This window comes from Schistocerca serialis, chromosome 9, assembly GCF_023864345.2.
Source record: "Schistocerca serialis cubense isolate TAMUIC-IGC-003099 chromosome 9, iqSchSeri2.2, whole genome shotgun sequence".
Taxonomy (NCBI): Eukaryota; Metazoa; Arthropoda; class Insecta; order Orthoptera; family Acrididae; genus Schistocerca; species Schistocerca serialis.
In genome coordinates, this window is record NC_064646.1 from 52,449,445 (window position 1) to 52,469,597 (window position 20,153).

The window sequence follows — 20,153 nt, forward strand, 5'->3', positions numbered from 1 at the left end:
AAAGTGAAGAATGCCAACCTTGACATGAAGGAAGAACAGAGAGGAGCAGAGGGACGAAACAACCGGAATGGTTAAATCTTCGAGTTTACAACGGCTATGTTGACAAGTTATTTAGAAATGAGGATGTGGGAAACTGAACTCTGTGATTCACCAATAGATCAGGAGGTAAGAAAGGTGATGCTACATCGTTGTCTCTAGGGCTAAAACTGATTTCATCTGTTGCGGCGCTTAACAGTGACGACCAGTAACAGTGACGACCAGTGTTTGTGCCGCTGCTACCTTCTGGTCTCCGCACTTTGCAGCAGTCCTGTCCGGCTGCACTCTAACCCAGCTCTCCGTTGGACTTGGTGTGCTAATGAATTGTGCCCCTCAGTTTTCATGTTGCGGAACTAGATATTTTCCTTCATATTCTTGGCAAACCAGTCGATTATGTCATGCATAATGCCTTCTACAAGTGGCGTTCCATAATGATTTACACTTCACTTATTGTAGCAGTCGTTAAGAACCTCTATGCCTCGGCAAACACATGCAACTTTCTGAGCGTAGTCTTCGTTAAGCTGCACAAACTTGTGCCCCCGTTATGGTAACTTCTGTACGCCCCTCTCGAACCACTTTTTTGGAGTGTGACGCACCCACCTCAGGAGAGCAGTTCGGAGCTCCTGGAGGTCTGCGAAATGATGGCCACACAGACATTTCTTCATAGACCAGAATAGGTGGTAATCACAAGGGACAAGTCAAGAGAATATGGTGTGTGTGGCAGTAGCTGGAACCCTTCGACAGCAACGGCAGCTGTACTTGTCCGACTCGTATGGTGGCCAGTGTTGTCGTATTGCAAGAACACTCCTTTGACTATAGTCGACATAATCGTCTTGAGAGATTCAGCAACTGTATAAATATTTGAGATAATTCTATTTTATTGTTCCGTCTCAGTTGCACATTTTTAATTAGATGACATGTTCTGTCACTCTCGATCATCTTCGGACCCAAGTAGTTGCGTCAGAAACCCGTCTCGACTACTCAGAACCACATATCAGAGAATTATCTTAAACACTTCTTTCGTCCATTTTCGTACCAGAACTGCTTGGCGCAACCTCCAAAGTGCTGTTAGTGGTGGTCACTGGTTCTAGCCAGTCCATGGGGAGGATTCCGTCCTCGTCCCAAGAGACTGTGGCCATGCTTTTTTCCACTGAAGACGCTGCACGGAATTTTTTTGGCAGCAGCCTGCCTGTATGTTTCCACCCCACTTATTTGGCCCTGGTCTCCTTCTCACGGTAGTAGAGCCAAGTCTCGTCGCCAGTCACGTGTTTGGACATAAAACCATCTGGATCCTGGCTCTGCAGAGTGCTTCTGACAAGTTCTCAGGCCGGCTCCAGTTCATTGAAGATGATGCAACGGTTCTCCTGAATATGTCTTTCCACTCTTGAAATCTTGACTGTTATTACTCCACTGACCGTTGGGTGCGGCTGTTTTACCAGTCAGCCGCACAGGTGTACACGGTTTCTGGTGACATGCTGCCACAGTGTTTACAACCTCTTTCCACAGAAACCACGACCTCCAGCATTGTCCTTGATGATCACAGTGTATGTTGCCCCATCACGAAATGACAGCGATCGGGAAAATGGCTATACTGTGCAGGGAATACGCTTTTAGTGATCATTCTGCCACCTAGGGGTAGAACAAAGTACTACATACTTACAGATGTAATGATGCTTCATACGCCGAATCATGAACGACGGGAAAAGCAAAGTGTAAATCAATACGAAACGCCCCTCGTGTAAATTAAAAGAAAGGACAGAAGTTCTTGTTGAGGTGTTTAGGAGGAAGGAAGGAAAGAGAGAGAGAGAGAGAGAGAGAGAGAGAGAGAGAGAGAGCGCTGTAGAAGAGCAGTTGGCAGTGCGTCGCCACCTGGAAGAGCAGCTCCATGTCGGCGTAGCCGTCAGGGTCCTTCTCGTTGGCGAGGTCGTAGAAGGCGAGCGCCTCGCAGCCGCCGGGCACTGCCATGGGCCCCCGGTGGTAGGCCAGGTAGTCGACGTAGTAGTCGCGGTTCTCCAGGATCGTGTCCGTCCGCAGCGAGACGCTCTCGTTCACCACGAACGTCAGCCCGCCCAGCGCTATGTGGTCCATCAGGTTGTAGCCCACCTGAAACGGCCGGCACACGGGTGAGGACTACTCTGGAAGCTCGCTCTTCAATACTGGATTTACGCCTCAGCTACTAGAATGTCATTGAACGTAGTAAACTACGACTAGAGAAACACCTTCAGTCAGTAAGTCTAATGCCTAATTATAACCTGTTTTTTTGTTCAATAATTAATCTGTCATGACTTCTACAAACTTCTGGGCTGCTCGCGATGTGAAGCAGCGGCCACAGTTTGTAGTGTGACTGCGTTAGCATCTGCTGCTTCACTCGAGTAGAATGTGTGGTTTGCACAGTCTTTTTGTCTTTTTTTTTCTTTAACAGAATTTTTATTTTGTTCACAAATTGCAACATCTCCTAAACGTTTCACGCTAATTAAGACCGTAGAGCAATGGTCTTTCCCGATTTCTGACTGAAAAGTGATTCCGGTAGCTGTAGTCGGAGGTGTTTGTTAATCCTGCCTTTTGAGTTTTTGCGATGATTTTTCCATAGAAACTTTCATCCTCTAGGACACATTTCTTTAGGAGTAAAGAACGAATCTTCACAGATTTGGATTTACTTACTTTTAATAATAGTAAATCTAAACATTTCCATAAAAATTTTCATCCTCTTTTTCACCCCCTTAGAGGTCAAACACCGACACACTATTTTTTTTTACATCCAACCGAGAAGCCAAGTACCAGTTTGCTGAAATTCAGTTTCAAAAATGCTTTCATAATAACATATTCGCATGAAAAACTTTCATCTCCTATTTTAACCTCTTCGGGGTTTAATTTCCAAAAACAATGAAAAGTCTTTTTCTTAATTTCTAACTGAGAAGTTAATTGCCAGTTTTCGTGGATGAAGCTATTAAAATGGTTTAGTACTATATTAATAATAATTTATTTAAAAAAATCATGCGTAGGTGGCCGGCCAGGGTGGCCGAGCGCTTCTAGGCGTTACAGTGTGGAACCGCGGTCGCAGGTTCGAATCCTGCCTCGGGCACGGATGTGTGTGATATCCTTAGGTTAGTTAGTTTTAAGTAGTTCTAAGTTCTAGGCGACTGATGACCTCAGAAGTTAAGTGTCATAGTGATGAGAGCGATTTGAACAACGCATAGGTGCTAAAATTCTAAAAATGACGAAACATCTGTTTCTTCATTTCTAATGAACAAACGAGATACCAGTTTTTTTAGTTCTAGCTTCAGATTTGCCTTAATAGCGACTTATGTTGAAAACACATCGCATCCCCTATTTCACGCCTTTAGGGGTGTAATTTGGAAGAATCCCTCTTTGAACGATGCCTACAGTGTAATATCAACATCCTCTCCAAATTTCATGCTTCTCTCCTTAGCTTTTGGGTGGGCAATGATAGGTTAGTCAGTCAGGACATTTCCTTTTACATTTAGGGCGGCAGATTGAAGCTTCCTGGCAGATTAAAACAGTTCGGAAATGGCGGAAGTAAAACTGTCAGGAGCAGTCGTTAGTCGTGCTGGGACAGCTCAGTTAGGTTAGCATTTGCCCACGAAAGGCAAAGATCCCAGGTTCGAGTCCTCGACTGGCACACAGTTTTAATCTGCCAGTAGGTTTCGAAACCATGCACACTCCGCTGCAGGCTGGAAATTCATTCTGCTGTACTGTGATTGTTGTAACGCTTACGACTGGGAAATTTCATACATCTCCGAGACGAGTTCGATACTTCGTGTGAATAAGGACAAGTAGTAGTTTCTGCAACTCTTTCCATTTGCATTATTTTGTAAATATAATAATAAATTGTCCCTTCTTTTACCGCACTCGTTCCACCTCTACGCACAACACCACCGACGCTGGTAGCTGACGCCATAACCACCCTGGCCACTTTAAAATTGCTGTTGCGTTACATGTAGCCTCCTGACACCAGTTGCGACTCCGCTGATATGAATCTCATCTTCCACAAAATGTTGTTGTTGTTGCTGTTGTGGTCTTCAGTCCTGAGACTGGTTTGATGCAGCTCGCCATGCTACTCTATCCTGTGCAAGCTTCATCTCCCAGTACCTATCCCTTGATGCCTCAGAACATTTCCTACCAACCGATCCCTTATTCTGGTCAAGTTGTGCCACAAACTCCTCTTCTCCCCAATTCTGTTCAATACCTCCTCATTAGTTATGTGATCTACCCATCTAATCTTCAGCATTCTTCTGTAGCACCACATTTCGATAGCTTCTATTCTCTTCTTGTCCAAACTATTTATCGTCCATGTTTCACTTCCATACATGGCTACACTCCATACAAATACTTTCAGAAACGACTTCCTGACACATAAATCTATACTCATGTTAACAAATTTTTCTTCTTCAGAAAGGCTTTCCTTGCCATTACCAGTCTACATCAGTTACCAGTCTACATCAGTTATTTTGCTCCCCAAATAGCAAAACTCCTTTACTACTTTAAGTGTCTCATTTCCTAATCTAATGCCCTCAGCATCATCCCACTTAATTCGACTACATTCCATTATCCTCGTTTTGGTTTTGTTGATGTTCATGTCATACCTTCCTTTCAATACACTGTCCATTCCGTTCAACTGCTCTTCCAAGTCCTTTGCTGTCTCTGACAGAATTACAATGTCATCGGCGAACCTCAAAGTTTTTACTTCTTCTCCATGGATTTTAATTCCTACTCCAAATTTTTCTTTTGTATTCTTTACTGCTTGCTCAATATACAGATTGAATAACATCGGGGATAGGCTACAACCCTGTCTCACTCCCTTCCCAACCACTGCTTCCCTTTCCTGTCCATCGACTCTTATAACTGCCATCTGCTTTCTGTACAAATTGTAAATAGGCTTTCGCTCCCTGTATTTTACCCCTGCCATCTTCAGAATTTGAAAGAGAGTATTCCAGTGAACATTGTCAAAAGCTTTCTCTAAGTCTACAAATGCTAGAAACGTAGGTTTGCCTTTCCTTAATCTTTATTCTAAGATAAGTCGTAGGGTCAGTATTGCCTCACGTGTTCCAACATTTCTACGGAATCCAAACTGATCTTCCCCGAGGTCGGCTTCTACCAGTTTTTCCATTCGTCTTGATTTGACAGTAGAGAACAACCAATAAATTAGATATACCATGTAACGTTTCACTGCTGGCCAGGCCATAGCATCTTCATCTTGGCCGTTATGTTCACAAGGACCAGCTCGTGGCGTGTAATGGTTTGAATGGGTGCAGATTTGTCCAACCTGGGCCTGGTCGTGGTCAGTACCCTCTAGTCTGGCACAGGGGAAGTAACTTTCCCAGAAGGACAGCTGTTTTGCAGCGCATGTTGTAAATACACTTCCGACATATTCCGGTAGAAAGCAGCACCTTCCAAAGGAGAGCTTTCAGTGCCAGCTGTGAGTAAGCAATGAAAATGGCTGCATTGTGCTTCAGAAGCTGATTCCCTGAAAGGCCTGAGTGTCGAAATTCTTTCGTGGAGCTTAGCAGGTCGCAGTTCTGATGTGTCGTCCGGGGTAGCGGTGACGTTTTATATAGCATTTCTTAAATCGATTGTTACAGTCATTTATGATCGACAGAGTTATTTTTCCATTACGGAAAGTTTAATGTAATTCTGTTCACTCGTGTTCCAGTTAACTAGAAGAGTGGTGCAGTGTAGTGACTGCCCTCGTGCGCGGTAAGGAGTTATCTCATCCGAGATCGGGAGCCACTATGTAGGTGAAAGTGACGATTAAAAGAGAAAAGACAGACTGCTCCCCCTGGGGACCTGCCCCCCCCCCCCCCCCTCCCGCCCCCGCCGCCCGCGCCGCTCACCTTGAGGTCCTGCAGCACGGGGATGCCCATCTCCTGGAGGTGGTCGCGCGGCCCCACGCCGGACAGCATGAGCAGCTGCGGGCTGTTGATGGCGCCGGCGGACAGCACCACCTCGCGCGTGGCGCGCGCGTAGTGCCGCCGGCCGTCGCGCACGTACTCGACGCCGCGCGCGCGCATCGTCTGCGGGTCGACGTCCACCCTGGTGACCAGCGAGCGCTTGCGCACGTGCAGGTTGCGCCGCTGGCGCGCCGGGTGCAGGAAGGCGCGCGACGCCGACCACCGCGTGCCGTTGCGCAGCGTGTCTGCCGGCCGAAGCGAAGCGCGCCGCGTTAGTCTCGTGGGCCGGTCTACCCGTCCCGGCAAGGTGAGAGGGCCGTTGGGCCCCTCTCTCACCTCCGACGAGGATTCCGCATATTAGGTCGGTCCGCAAGTTCGTAGCGTTTTTTGTTTTCCATGTTGGTACTCCAGTTGCTAGGGGTTTACTTACCGGTTGTCGTTTTTATTTGTATTGCACTGTTGCACCCCGAGTTTACGTATTGTCAATTTGTCATTTGGAGATAGTGAGTTGAGGTGTGGAGAACAGAAAATGGATTCCCGAGTGGAGAAATCTGAACATTTTCGATATATGCTTCTCTTTGGGTTCAGTAGAAGGGTAACAGCATCAGAGGCAGCCCGAAATATTTGCGCCATTACGATGATAATGCAGTTTGACAGAGCACGGTAAGAAAATGGTTTTCACGTTTTAAGGAGGATCTTCTCGACGTTACTGACTCTCCACATTCAGGAAGACCTTCAGCGTGTGATGCAGACGGTTGAGACGCATTAATCCACAATGATCCACGTCAGTATTCAGAAACTGGCGAATGTGTTGAACTGTGATCGTTCTACCACCGTGTGACATTTGCGTGCAAGGGGAAGGTTCAAAAATCGGAGGGGTGTGGATACCCCACGCTCTAACCAGAATCACAAAAATCTGCGGTTGGCCATATCTGCACCACTGCTTGCTCGCATCAGTTAGCCGGTGAACAACACCGGCCATTCCTACCGTGCATTGATACGGGTCACGAGAAATTCTCTCTTCATCGTAACGTAAGGAAACGAAGGGAATGATTGAGCCCAGACAAAGCAGCAACTTCCCGTACAAAGAACTGCGCGCATACATCAAAGATAATGATTACCATCTGATGATACAGCGACGGCGTGAAATAACCGCAGAAATCAATGCGGGACGTACGACTAACGTATCCGTTTGGACAGTGCGGCAAAATTTGGTGTTAATGTGCTATGGCAGCAGACGACCGACGCGAGTGCCTTTGCTAACAGTTAGACATCTCTGACAGCGACTCTCCTGGGTTCGTCACCATTCCCGGTTTCCCTAGACTACTGGAAAACCGTGGCCTGCTCAGGTGAGTCCCGATTTCAGTTGGTAAGAGTCGATGGTGTAGTACTAATTGACTAATTGCCTCCCGGGGGTGTAACCATCACAGCTGACATTTACTGTCAACAGCTGAGACGTCTTGCAGAGACAGCTCAAGACAACGACCGGAAAACTGACAAAAACACTGTGCACGAGTTCGTTTGGGAAGTGGGAAGTCATTCCGCACCCACTTTTTCCACCTGATCTTACGCCCTCAGACGTTCACCTTTTCCACACCCTATCGAACTGCCTTCAAAGAAGTTCCTTTCCCGAAGAAAATACAGTCGCGGAATGGAAAAGTTACCCCAGACTTGGCAGACTTTCGTTTACAGTGAAGGAGAATATATTATTGAAGACTAAAGTCCCTGCTGTATGTATCTGTTGTCTCTATTAAACGTGTGGAAAAACGCTACGAACTTACGCACCAACCCAGTATTTAACGTCGTAGTCACGTGATGACACAGATATAAAAAGACTTAAATTTAATATGCGGCACAATAAAGTAGCTACAACGTGAAGAGTGGAAGAAAATTATGTTAACATCTTTAACTTCCGTTCCCCTGCCGTCCTCAGCTGCGTGTAATATTATGATGATAATTATTACTGCGTATCCGTCTTATTATAACGGAATAAAACGAAGTTTTCGTGCCATATGCGTTCCGACTTTATTTTTTATAAGGCATCTACAGTATCCTGAAATACTGGGTATTTTAAAAACAGGTGTCACGTACTCCTACAGAAGGTAGTATTGGTGAAAACTAGACGAAAGGTTCCTGAAATTTTATGCCTGGAAACCAATAGCTGTGGATACATTTGCCGTTGAAGATCCACAGTTCACAGCATGCATTTTATGTATGGTTGATGCAGAATTCAAGAGAGATATCGTAAGTAATTCCGACAACCACATGTGTCGGTAGATGAGAGTGCTCGAGAAATCGTGGAGACCATCACCATGATCGCGTCAGTATCTGTGGTACGGCCCAAAAACCGCACGGCCACACCAAAGACGGCGACGTACATCGATATCACAGACATTAGCAATGTATCGGTGCAGTCTGCAGCGACGAATGGGAGACACTTCTGAAGACACAACATTCTTTCACCACCACAGCGGCATCGCACGGAGGTCTATATAGAGCCGAGCATGGAGTCGCGCCATCCGATTCGTGACCTCCAATGAAGCAGTCAGCATAATCCAGTTAGGACGCCAAAACTAATCAAGCCTCAGATGCCACTGTACTTTTGTAACTGTTGAACTTCGCACTTCAAGAGAATAGTTTGTAATTGTGTGTATCAAGTGATGCTTCACTGTTGAAAGACAGCTGTAAATTCAACACTCTCCTGTGGCAATGGATTCTATAAAATTATGTAAATATTTTTATCATTCTCGCAATGAAGTCAACTAATCTCTCATGTCTTGTAGTTTCGATCAGCCATCTCCCACAGCAATCAAAGGAGCCACAGTTATGCTCGTATGATTGGAGTTTGGTAAGGTCATAACGGTATTAATGTTAGGGCAGGAATCGTCGGTGACGCACTCTTAGGGTGGGTAATTCGCGATACCAAGCAGATTACCAGTCGCTGTATATCACAGATTTCTGCGCGATGAGTTACGAAAATGTTACACTCGCAGAAAGACGACTACTTAGTTTACGCCTGACCGGTCATCACCCCGTGTTCTACGGATCGTGTGACAGTAGCTCACCACAATGTGTCTTGGACGATGGACTGGTCGAGGAGGTTCAGTAGCTCGACTTCTCCGTTCACCGGGCATGAATTCGTTTGTTTTCTGCATATGGGACATTTAAAGGTATCAGTGCATGCCCCCACCCATCGAGAATGCGCAGACGAAGCAGGAACATGTGACCAACGCATGTGAATCAATTCGATTGAAGCCACTTATATTTGAAAATGTTCGCGATTCACTGCGAATATGGGGCTGAGGAAGGAGGGGGGATACGCTTGCAACCACATCTTGCACTGCCCATAGTGTCTACTTCTACGTAACGGACAGACGGGAATAAGAGAACACATTGATCCATATCTCAACAGTTTTTGGTTTCTGGACATAGTACAGGAACTTTTGTTGTACGTTTGACCAATACTGACACCTGTGGGAATATGTGATGTTTCATTGAAACACCTTGTATACACATATCTATGTCTATACAATTCATTCTACGTACTGGTCATTATACATTGAAGATATAAACAGTTTTGGCACTTCCTGTTTTCTATGACGTAATAATACACCTGAAATTTCTACTTACAAATTGTGTAGCTCCTGCTAGAAATGTGTTCTTCTTCCAGTTTCACAGCTGTTGTTCCTCTGCTTACTGCCATGCGAAATTTTGTTTACACAGCACTAGAAATTTATGGCACATTTGCTTGACGTTACGTTTCGGATGCTGTTGCCCACTGTTGAATTTTATTTGCAACTCTCAATTGTGTGTTGAAGATATGTCTCTATAATAAGGCAAAAAATAAATATAACATAAAAGAACCAATTTATACACGTAGTCATAGTAAAACGACTACACACACACACACACACACACACACACAGTGATTTGAGTTGTCACAAACTTACGATAGAGAGTTGGCAATACGAAATTTCGAATGGCAGTAGACAGAAGAACAGCAGTAAAATCGAAAAAAAAACCACATGCAGAGCAGGATCTACGAAATTTGTAAGCAGAAAGTATTACTACGTCGTAAAAAACAAAAATGAACTGTCAGAAACAGAATGTTTAATGTCCAATATACAAACAAATATTATAAAAATAAGTATGTACGTATTTCAGGTCAATGAAGATGGCTTGCAAGTAATGAAGGTGAAACGCGTATGTCACGAAATATTGGTTTTATTCAGTTTTTACTAGATGGATATATAATTATCAATATAAGTTTATATTATATCATGAAAAGTAGAAAAAGTGGAAGCAGGCCATAGGCAGCAATGGATGTGAGAGAATGGATGAAAGGGTTGGGAGACGGGAGGGGGGGGGGGAGGGGAGAGAGAGAGAGAGAGAGAGAGAGAGAGAGAGAGAGAGAGAGAGAGACCAACGTGATGGGTGATGGATACACAAGTAACGGTGAGAGTAAGAAAATGGCGTGGCTGATTGACAAGAAATTTTGTTTACTTTTTGACCGGCAGGAAACTGGCTTTATGTGCTAGTTTTGTAGGGAAACGCTTTGAGGTTGGCAAAAGAAAGTGCTTCAAAAGTTTTCTTGAATGCAAACAGCGCACAGAACGGTGTTCAGAGTGGAGTTTTCATTGCCGCTGACAGAAGTATCAGAGTAATAGTTTTCGAATGCTTTTGTTTTATGGATGAGCACTGCTAAAATACTAGATATGTGTGACTTTGTGTTGTTGTTATTAAGAGGATGGTTGTACGTTTTGCTCTTTAAGTTACGAATAGTAAATCCATTTCCGTTGTGGACGTCATATTTGATGTTGCAGAAAGTTTTTGTGATCTGTTTTCTCTCTGTCGTGTCGTGTCTTTTCTATGTCCACCTGGTACCGCAGGCAGTAGGTGCCCCTACTCTGTGTAACAGCTTACTATAGAACTTTGCAGTGCATCAAAACTTAAGTGTCGGACCGCGACTGGCCCCTCTTTCACGACAATGTGCTAATCGGCTGAGCTATCCAGTCACGACTCGCCACTCGCCCTCATGGACAGAACTGCAACGCACTGTGAAAGATTATTTCTGGAAACAACGGCTTCTCTACAGTGAAGACGTTTCTTGGGAAAGAGGCAAGATGGCAGCGTTGAAGCTTTGAGGGAGAGTAGTGAGCTGTAACTGAGTAGTTGAGGCAGTAGGGGCGTTAGTTCAGTCTTTAAGACGATTGTCTGTGAAAGACAGGCGCCTGTGTTCCACTTCCGGTTCGCCGTATAATATTAATATCAGGAAGACTGAAAACTGCACACACTCCAGGGGACAGCGAAACATCCATTCGGGAATAAATTATGTTTAATGTTTAATCTTGCGGAGCGGAATGTTGGTGGTGACCATCTCGTAGTGAGAGATTTGAAGGTAATTTGTTCTGTAAAAATAGAGCTATAGGGTTCTCAAAGTACGAGGGCTATCCACAAAGTACATTTCGTTTTGGAATTTAAAATAAATAAAGTATTGGAAATTTTTTTTATTATATACAGATGAAAGCCACACTTAAATACTACTTTTCTACATACAGGGTGTTTGAAAAATGACCGGTATATTTGAAACGGCAATAAAAACTAAACGAGCAGCGATAGAAATACACCGTTTGTTGCAATATGCTTGGGACAACAGTACATTTTCAGGCGGACAAACTTCCGAAATTACAGTAGTTACAATTTTCAACAACAGATGGCGCTGCAAGTGATGTGAAAGATATAGAAGACAACGCAGTCTGTGGGTGCGCCATTCTGTACGTCGTCTTTCTGCTGTAAGCGTGTGCTGTTCACAACGTGCAAGTGTGCTGTAGACAACATGGTTTATTCCTTAGAACAGAGGATTTTTCTGGTGTTGGAATTCCACCGCCTAGAACACAGTGTTGTTGCAACAAGACGAAGTTTTCAACGGAGGTTTAATGTAACCAAAGGACCGAAAAGCGATACAATAAAGGATCTGTTTGAAAAATTTCAACGGACTGGGAACGTGACGGATGAACGTGCTGGAAAGGTAGGGCGACCGCGTACGGCAACCACAGAGGGCAACGCGCAGCTAGTGCAGCAGGTGATCCAACAGCGGCCTCGGGTTTCCGTTCGCCGTGTTGCAGCTGCGGTCCAAATGACGCCAACGTCCACGTATCGTCTCATGCGCCAGAGTTTACACCTCTATCCATACAAAATTCAAACGCGGCAACCCCTCAGCGCCGCTACAATTGCTGCACGAGAGACATTCGCTAACGATATAGTGCACAGGATTGATGACGGCGATATGCATGTGGGCAGCATTTGGTTTACTGACGAAGCTTATTTTTACCTGGACGGCTTCGTCAATAAACAGAACTGGCGCATATGGGGAACCGAAAAGCCCCATGTTGCAGTGCCATCGTCCCTGCATCCTCAAAAAGTACTGGTCTGGGCCGCCATTTCTTCCAAAGGAATCATTGGCCCATTTTTCAAATTCGAAACGTTTACTGCATCACGCTATCTGGACATTCTTCGTGAATTTGTGGCGGTACAAACTGCCTTAGACGACACTGCGAACACCTCGTGGTTTATGCAAGATGGTGCCCGGCCACATTGCACGGCCGACGTCTTTAATTTCCTGAATGAATATTTCGATGATCGTGTGATTGCTTTGGGCTATCCGAAACATACAGGAGGCGGCGTGGATTGGCCTCCCTATTCGCCAGACATGAACCCCTGTGACTTCTTTCTGTGGGGACACTTGAAAGACCAGGTGTATCGCCAGAATCCATAAACAATTGAACAGCTGAAGCAGTACATCTCATCTGCATGTGAAGCCATTCCGCCAGACACGTTGTCAAAGGTTTCGGGTAATTTCATTCAGAGACTACGCCATATTATTGCTACGCATGGTGGATATGTGGAAAATATCGTACTATAGAGTTTCCCAGACCGCAGCGCCATCTGTTGTTGAAAATTGTAACTACTGTAATTTCGATAGTTTGTCTGCCTGAAAATGTACTGTTGTCCCAAGCATATTGCAACAAACGGTGTATTTCTATCGCGGCTCGTTTAGTTTTTATTGCCGTTTCTAATATACCGGTCATTTTTGAAACACCCTGTAGTTGCCATTTAAATTAAGGCACTTATCGTAGCGATGGACGAGCTTGGAAATTACTTCGTCGTAAAACTCGGCCGCCTGCGCCTTCAACCACGTGGTTACCTCTTCTTTTGGGACAGAAAAGGTGTGATTTTTGTGGATTTCCTGGAAAGAGGCACTACAATAAACTCCCAAAGGTATTGCCAAACTCTGCACAACGTCAGAAGAGCAATACAAAACAAGCGCAGGGCAAAGTTGGGCTCAAAGATCTTGCCGATTCACGACAACGCCCGGGCCCTCACGGCAAATGCCAGTCGTGAAGTTCTCGAATCTTTTAAGTGGGAGTTGTTTCCTCATCCGCCGTACAGTCCCGACGTGGCACCGAGCGACTTCCATTTATTGCCAGCAATGAAGAAGTGGTTGGCTATGCAGCATTTTGATGACGACGCACAGCTTCAAGAAGAAGTAACCACGTGGTTGAAGGCGCAGGCGGCCGAATTTTACGACGAAGGAATTTCCAAGCTCGTCCATCGCTACGATAAGTGCCTTAGTTTAAATGGCAACTATGTAGAAAAGTAGTATTTAAGTGTGGCTTTCATCTGTATACAATAAAAAAATTCCAATACTTTATTTATTTTTAATTCCAAAACGTAATGTACTTTGTGGATAGCCCTCGTAGCAACCGCTACGAGCGATCGCGTGACTTTCGGAATACATATGTCGATACACACGGATGTACAACTGGGAGTTGTTTGTTAGTGAAAATGAGATTTCAGCACGAACTGCTGGAGCGAGCGGCCTCGTAGCGCTGAGGAAGGCGGGCGGCGGCACTCACTCTGCAGGTAGGAGAAGCCGGTCTGCGTGGCGCCGTTGTAGTCGACGACGGGCATGCCCATCTCGCCGGCCGCCTCGACGAAGGCCTGCGCCAGCGGGGAGCGGTAGGGGGCGTAGCTGACGGTGAGCGGGCCGCCCGTGCGATGGTGCTTGGTGTCGCGCGCCAGCTCCGGGATCGACATGTCCTCCGACTTCAGGAAGTACCTGCAACGCGCCGCGCCATCGTCTGCAAGTTGCTTTCACTTTGTGCTCCGAAGGTGGACCCTCAGCCAAGTCCATTTCACAGCGATTCTAATTTCTCTCTCAGAGAAAATACCGTAAATCATCCTCACTATGAAGCAGCATAACAGGTGCACTGAGGTGACAAAAGTCGTGGGGCACCGGCATGCACATACACAGGTGGCGTACACAACGTATAAAAAGGCAGTGCATAGACGGAGCTGACATTTTACTCACAAGGGAACCTCCCCATCGCACCCCCCTCAGATTTAGTTACAAGTTGGCACAGTGGATAGGCCTTGAAAAACTGAACGCAGATCAATCGAGAAAACAGGAAGAAGTTGTGTGGAACTATGAAAAAATAAGCAAAATATACAAACTGAGTAGTCCATGCGCAAGATAAGCAACATCAAGGACAGTGTAAGCTCAGGAGCGCCGTGGTCCCGTGGTTAGTGTGAGCAGCTGCGGAGCGAGAGGTCCTTGGTTCAAGTCTTCCCTCGAGTGAAAAGTTTAATTTTTTATTTTCAGACAATTATCAAAGTTCAGGCGCTCACACATAATCAACTTCGCTCTCCAAAATTCCAGGACATGTTCAGATTTGCTTGGACATATCCACGATTTGACGGTCTACACACGGAAAAATTTGAAAACGTTACAAACGTATGTTTTGACAGAGCGCAGGGAAAACTGCGACTGTGAAACTGTTGCATTCATTTGTTGCATTTTATGTGACAAACTCTTATGTTTTCATCAATTTTTTGGGAGTTGTTATCACATCCACAAGAAAACCTAAATCGGGCAAGATAGAAGAATCTTTTTACCCATCCGCCAAGTGTACAAGTTAGGTTGGTCGACAACATATTCCTGTCATGTGACGCACATGCCGTCACCAGTGTCGTATAGAATATATCAGACGTGTTTTCCTGTGGAGGAATCGGTTCACCTATGACCTCGCGAACAAATGTTTTCGGTTCCCATTGGAGAGGCACGGCCTTTCGTCTACTAAGCGCTCGGTTTTGCGGTGCGGTCGCAAAACACAGACACTAAACTTATTACAGTGAACAGAGACGTCAATGAACGAACGGACAGATCATAACTTTGGGAAAATTGAGAAATTAAAACTTTTCACTCGAGGGAAGACTTGATCCAAGGACCTCTCGTTCCGCCTCTGCTCACGCTAACCACGGGACCACGGCGCTCCTAAGCTCAAATACCCCTTGATGTTGCATATCTTGTGCATGGACTACTCAGTTTGTATATTTTGCTTTTTTTTTTCATAGTTCCACACAAGTTCTTCCTGTTTTCTCGATTGATCTGTGTTCAGTTTTTCAAGGCCTATCCACTGTGCTAACTTATAAATAAATCTGAGGGGGGTGCGATGGGGAGATTTCCTTGTCAGGTGATTCGTGTGGAAAGGTTTCCGACGTGATTATGGCCGCACGACGCAAATTAACACAATTTGAACACTAAACGGTAGTTGCAGCTAGGCACGTGGCACATTCCATTTCGGAAATCGTTAGTGAATTCAGTGTTCGTAGACCCACAGTTCAAAATAGTTCAAATGGCTCTGAGCACTATGGGACTTAACTTCTGAGGTCATCAGACCCCTAGAACTTAGAACTACTTAAACCTAACTAACCTAAGGACACCACACACATTCGTCCCCGAGGCAGGTTCCAGACTGCAGCGCCTAGAACGGCTCGGCCACCCCGGCCGGCAGACCCACAGTGTCAAGAGTGTGCCGAGAGTACTAAATTTGAGGCGTTGTCTCTCACCACTTGACGACCGTGAGGAGCGGCGTTTGCGTAGAGTTTTCAGTGCTAACAGACAAGCAATAGGCGTGAAATAACCGCAGAAATCAGTGTGGGACGTACGACTAACGTATCCGTTTGGGCAGTGCGGCAAAGTATGGTGCTATGGCAGCAGACGACCGACGCGAGTGCCTTTGCTAACAGTTACACAAGGCGCTACAGTCTGGGTCCGCGCGAATGCTGCGGTCGCAGGTTCGAATCCTGCTTAGGGCAAGGTTCTGTGTGATGTCCTTAGATTAGTTAGGTTTAAGTAGTTCTAACTTCTAGGGGACTGATGACCTCAGAAGTTAAGTGCCAAGTACTCAGAGCCATTTGAACCATTTTCGTCTCTGGCAGCGCCTGGGTTCGTCACCATTTCTGGTTTCCAAAAAATGGTTCAAATGGCTCTGAGCACTATGGGACTTAACTTCTAACGTCATCAGTCCCCTAGAACTTAGAACCACTTAAACCTAACTAACCTAAGGACGTCACACACACCCATGCCCCCAGGCAGGATCCGAACCTGCGACCGTAGCGGTCGCGCGGTTCCAGACTGTAGCGCCTAGAACCGCTCGGCCACCCCGGCCGGCTTCTGGTTTGCCTAGACTACCGGAAAACCCTGGCCTGCTCAAATGAGTCCCGATTTCAGTTGGTAAGAGTTGATGGTAGTGTTAGAGTATGGCGCAGATCCCATGGACTCAAGTTGTCAACGAGGTACTCTGCAGTGTGGTGGTGGTGGTTCCTTAATGGTTTCAGCTGTGTTTACGTGGAATGGACTGGATCTTCTGGTCCAACGAAACCGATCATAGACAGGAAATAGTTATGTTCACCTGCCTGGAGAACTTGTGCAGCCATTCGTGGACTTCATGTTCTCAAGAAAGGATGGAACTTTTATGGATGGCAATGCGCCATGTCAGAACATCCTGGACAATTCGAGCAAATGATCTGGCCACCCCCAACGCCCGACATCAGATTCCATCGAATATTTATGGGACATAATCGAGAGGTAAATTCGTGCACAAAATCCTGCACCGGCAACACTTTCGGAATTACGGACAGCTCTAGAGGTACCATGGCTCAGTATTTCGGCACGGGACTTCGAACGACTTTCTGAATCCGTGCACTGTCGACATGCTGCACTAGCCGGTAAAAGGAGGTCCGGCATAGTATTTGGAGGTATCCCTTGATTTTTGTCACCTCAGCCTACGACAGCATATGAAAGTGGAGACACTATATATAGAAATAAATGGAGAAACCAAATGTCAAAACTAAATGAGAACGAATAGTCAAAATTGGATTTAACTACCAGTCTAAAAAAATCATTAATTACTTAAAGAACCACATGGATATTTGAAAGTGCAGGCTTTCTCGGCGAATCTTGATGATAAAATCTTTTCGGGTTGACAGTCGAGTCAATGCGTTGTTCTCTGGCAACGTTTCAGCAAGTTTCTTATTTGCCATCTTCAAGGGAAGATGGTTGACTCAGTTGTCAGCCCGAGAAGATTTTATAACCGAATGGATAATCAGAAAATCGTTTAACCTTATGGAACAGAAGTTTGTAAGGATATGTCGTAACAGGCAAAGTCTACTACCTAAGGGGGAAAAAAACGGAAGGTGAAAATACTGTTCATAGTTTTCGATACTGCATTGCATCGTTCGTCTTAACAACGCAGCCATTGCAATATCGTATTTATCCGCCGTTACCAAGCAACGACTTTCAGTCATAATGCCCTCCCCTGCACGGAAAGTACGTAACGTGTGTTTATGAGTACAAGTTGTGACGCACGAAAGACGAGGTACGGAAGTCTGGGTCCGGCCGTGAGTCGCGCACGGGCAGCTGAAGCGGCTGAGGCGAACGCGAAGCAGGAGGTTAGTGTTCGAGTCCAGGTCCGGCAAAAAACTTTCATTGTCGCCATTACCCTAGACAACTGATTGTTGTTCGTATTCGTATATTCGAATACATTTCATGTTCGCGGTTAAGTCATCTGATACCGTCCACAAAAATAAACATTGTTTGTTGCGATTCCAAATTCACTGTTACTTTAGGTCTATGGCGACTGTAAGGTACGGGAAACATATGAACTCGGATAACAAGCACCGAACTATTTCACTGACACTGTACTTCGACTTTTGGGAATGAAACTATCACTATCATGTACATACGATTCACACCATCTGTATTGGTGTGCATGTGAGTTGTTGCTATGGTGGTGGTGGTGGTCTTCAGTCTGAAGACTGGCTCTCTGCGGCTCTGCACGCAGCTCTATTCTGTGCAAGCCCCTCCATCTCTGCACCACTACTAGAAACTACTTCCATTTGTACTCGTGCCTAGGTCCTCCCTTAATAGTTTTGCTCGTACACTTCCCTCCATTACCAAACCAACAATTCTTTGATGTGTCCCGTCAACTGACCCTTTCTTTCAGTCAGGTTGCGCCACACATCTTTTCCTTCCCGATTCCATTCAGGACGTCTTGATTGGTTGCGCGATCTACCCATTCAATCTTCAGCATTCTTCTGTAACACGACACTTCCGAAGTTTCTATTCTCTTGTTGGCTGGGCTGCGTATCGTTCACGTTGCTGAATTGCTTATCGTCCACATCTTGAGTTACATTACAATAATTTCACTTCCGAATGATTCTCAAAAAGCTTATGACCAGTAATGTAATCTTCGTTCGAAAGTATTGTGGGAACGGAAGCCGGAAGTGAGTTTATTGTGTGCACGGTCGCGTCTAACGGTGAAAAAAGATGCATCCTGTCATAAGAATCGAGTAATATGTCAGACGGACACCAATACACTTACTTTAATTCTTAAGTGACGTATCTGATGATGGCATTATCCCAAATCAGGTAATAAAGTATTACTGAACTCTGGGAGATGGCTATAGATGGCTGCTTATGGATCTCAATCTGTTTTTCGTATCCACAACAGATTATAACACTCGTCAGTTCATGCTCTACAAAGAAAGAACTAAAAACATGGACTGTGAGAAAAATGGAAGAGTTTGAAATGTCGTCACACAGATGTTAAAAAGTAAATACATAGAGCAAACAAAATAATGGTGAATCACCAGAAACAGAGACGACAGAAGTCCTTGGAAAATACTACAAAAAGAGCGAGAGACCAAGGGCATCCGTTACTTCCAAGGACATCCACTACTCCGCCTAGAAGTGAGGTTGTTACTTGAATCCGCTCGAGACGGGGCAGACAAAGAACAGAACTTATAAAATCACTGAATGTTATAGCTATGCAGAGAAGAATATTTTGGCAAACCTTACGAAGAAGTTTAGGACTTCAAGTCGAAAGGCGATTGATTTAAGCCCAAAAGTGCACAGCAGGTACGCAATGTCTGAGGAATCAAATTGCATAAATCTACAGGAACAACATGGGGTCGATCCCCGGTAACATCAAGGGGTTTCCCTTGCCAGAAGCTTTCATATTCAACAGCTTTTCGTGTGTCCTCCTCCCAGATCTTTCCATCAGAGTAAAAATTTGAGGCGGTCACCGGGAATCAGACCCGGGACATCGGCACTACCAGTCGGAAACGATGACCACTTTTGCGTTTTGTTCGTTGTTGATCGTTGTGTTTGGTCGTTGCGGACGTCACGATGACATCCGTTCAAGTTCGTTTGTTGATCCTTCCGCTCAGTTTTTTTATTACAGAGGCCAACCGGCTCTCTGGCCGAACACGCTGAGCTACCGTGCCGGCGGGCACTAGACGGCACGACCAGTTTGTTGTTACTGCGACTGTAGAACTTGTGTTACGCAAAAAAGTGTGTTGTGATTACTAGAGGTGAGATACTGCGGTGGACGATAAAACTGAAAATGTAGCATAATCAGTGAGCGAAGATTCCAACGAAGCGTCGGTGTTATCATCCGCGACTGAAACAGCAGGTGAATCAGCAACCACAGATTTGCAGCATCAACAGGGATGGTAGTTTTACAAATACTGCCAGCAAGGCGTGGTGAGCAGCCAACATGAGATACGCTGCACTTACTTTTTCCATTTTTGTAGTCCGATTAAAATTACTTGATAGATGATACTTCACAGGTTGGTGCTGGTTTCTTCCAATCAGAGCGGTCATGGTCACGCTCGAACCATGGACCATTGTCAGACTGCCAGAACAGTTGGTCAGTTCACCTTGTCAGGCTTTCTTTCTTGTTTTCTTTGGATCCCGACTCCTGAATCTGGCTTCTTAACTTCGTATTTCATCACATATGATAACCACAGAACAAAACACACGTACAGGCAGGGGCCGATGACCAAGCAGTCCCCCTCCCCCCC

The 20,153-nt window shown here is 45.4% G+C and overlaps 1 protein-coding gene across 1 annotated transcript in view; it reads right to left on the minus strand.

Annotated features, from left to right (window-relative positions):
• Positions 1-20,153, minus strand: part of LOC126419098 (glucose dehydrogenase [FAD, quinone]) — a 116,006-nt gene that overhangs the window by 5,612 nt on the left and 90,241 nt on the right. Inside the window, exons 4-6 of the mRNA XM_050086196.1 lie at positions 13,862-14,064; positions 5,889-6,190; positions 1,906-2,139 (exon numbers count right to left, since the gene is read on the minus strand). Coding sequence (XP_049942153.1) covers positions 1,906-2,139; positions 5,889-6,190; positions 13,862-14,064 — 739 coding nt within the window. The remainder of the gene's footprint in view (positions 1-1,905; positions 2,140-5,888; positions 6,191-13,861; positions 14,065-20,153) is intronic.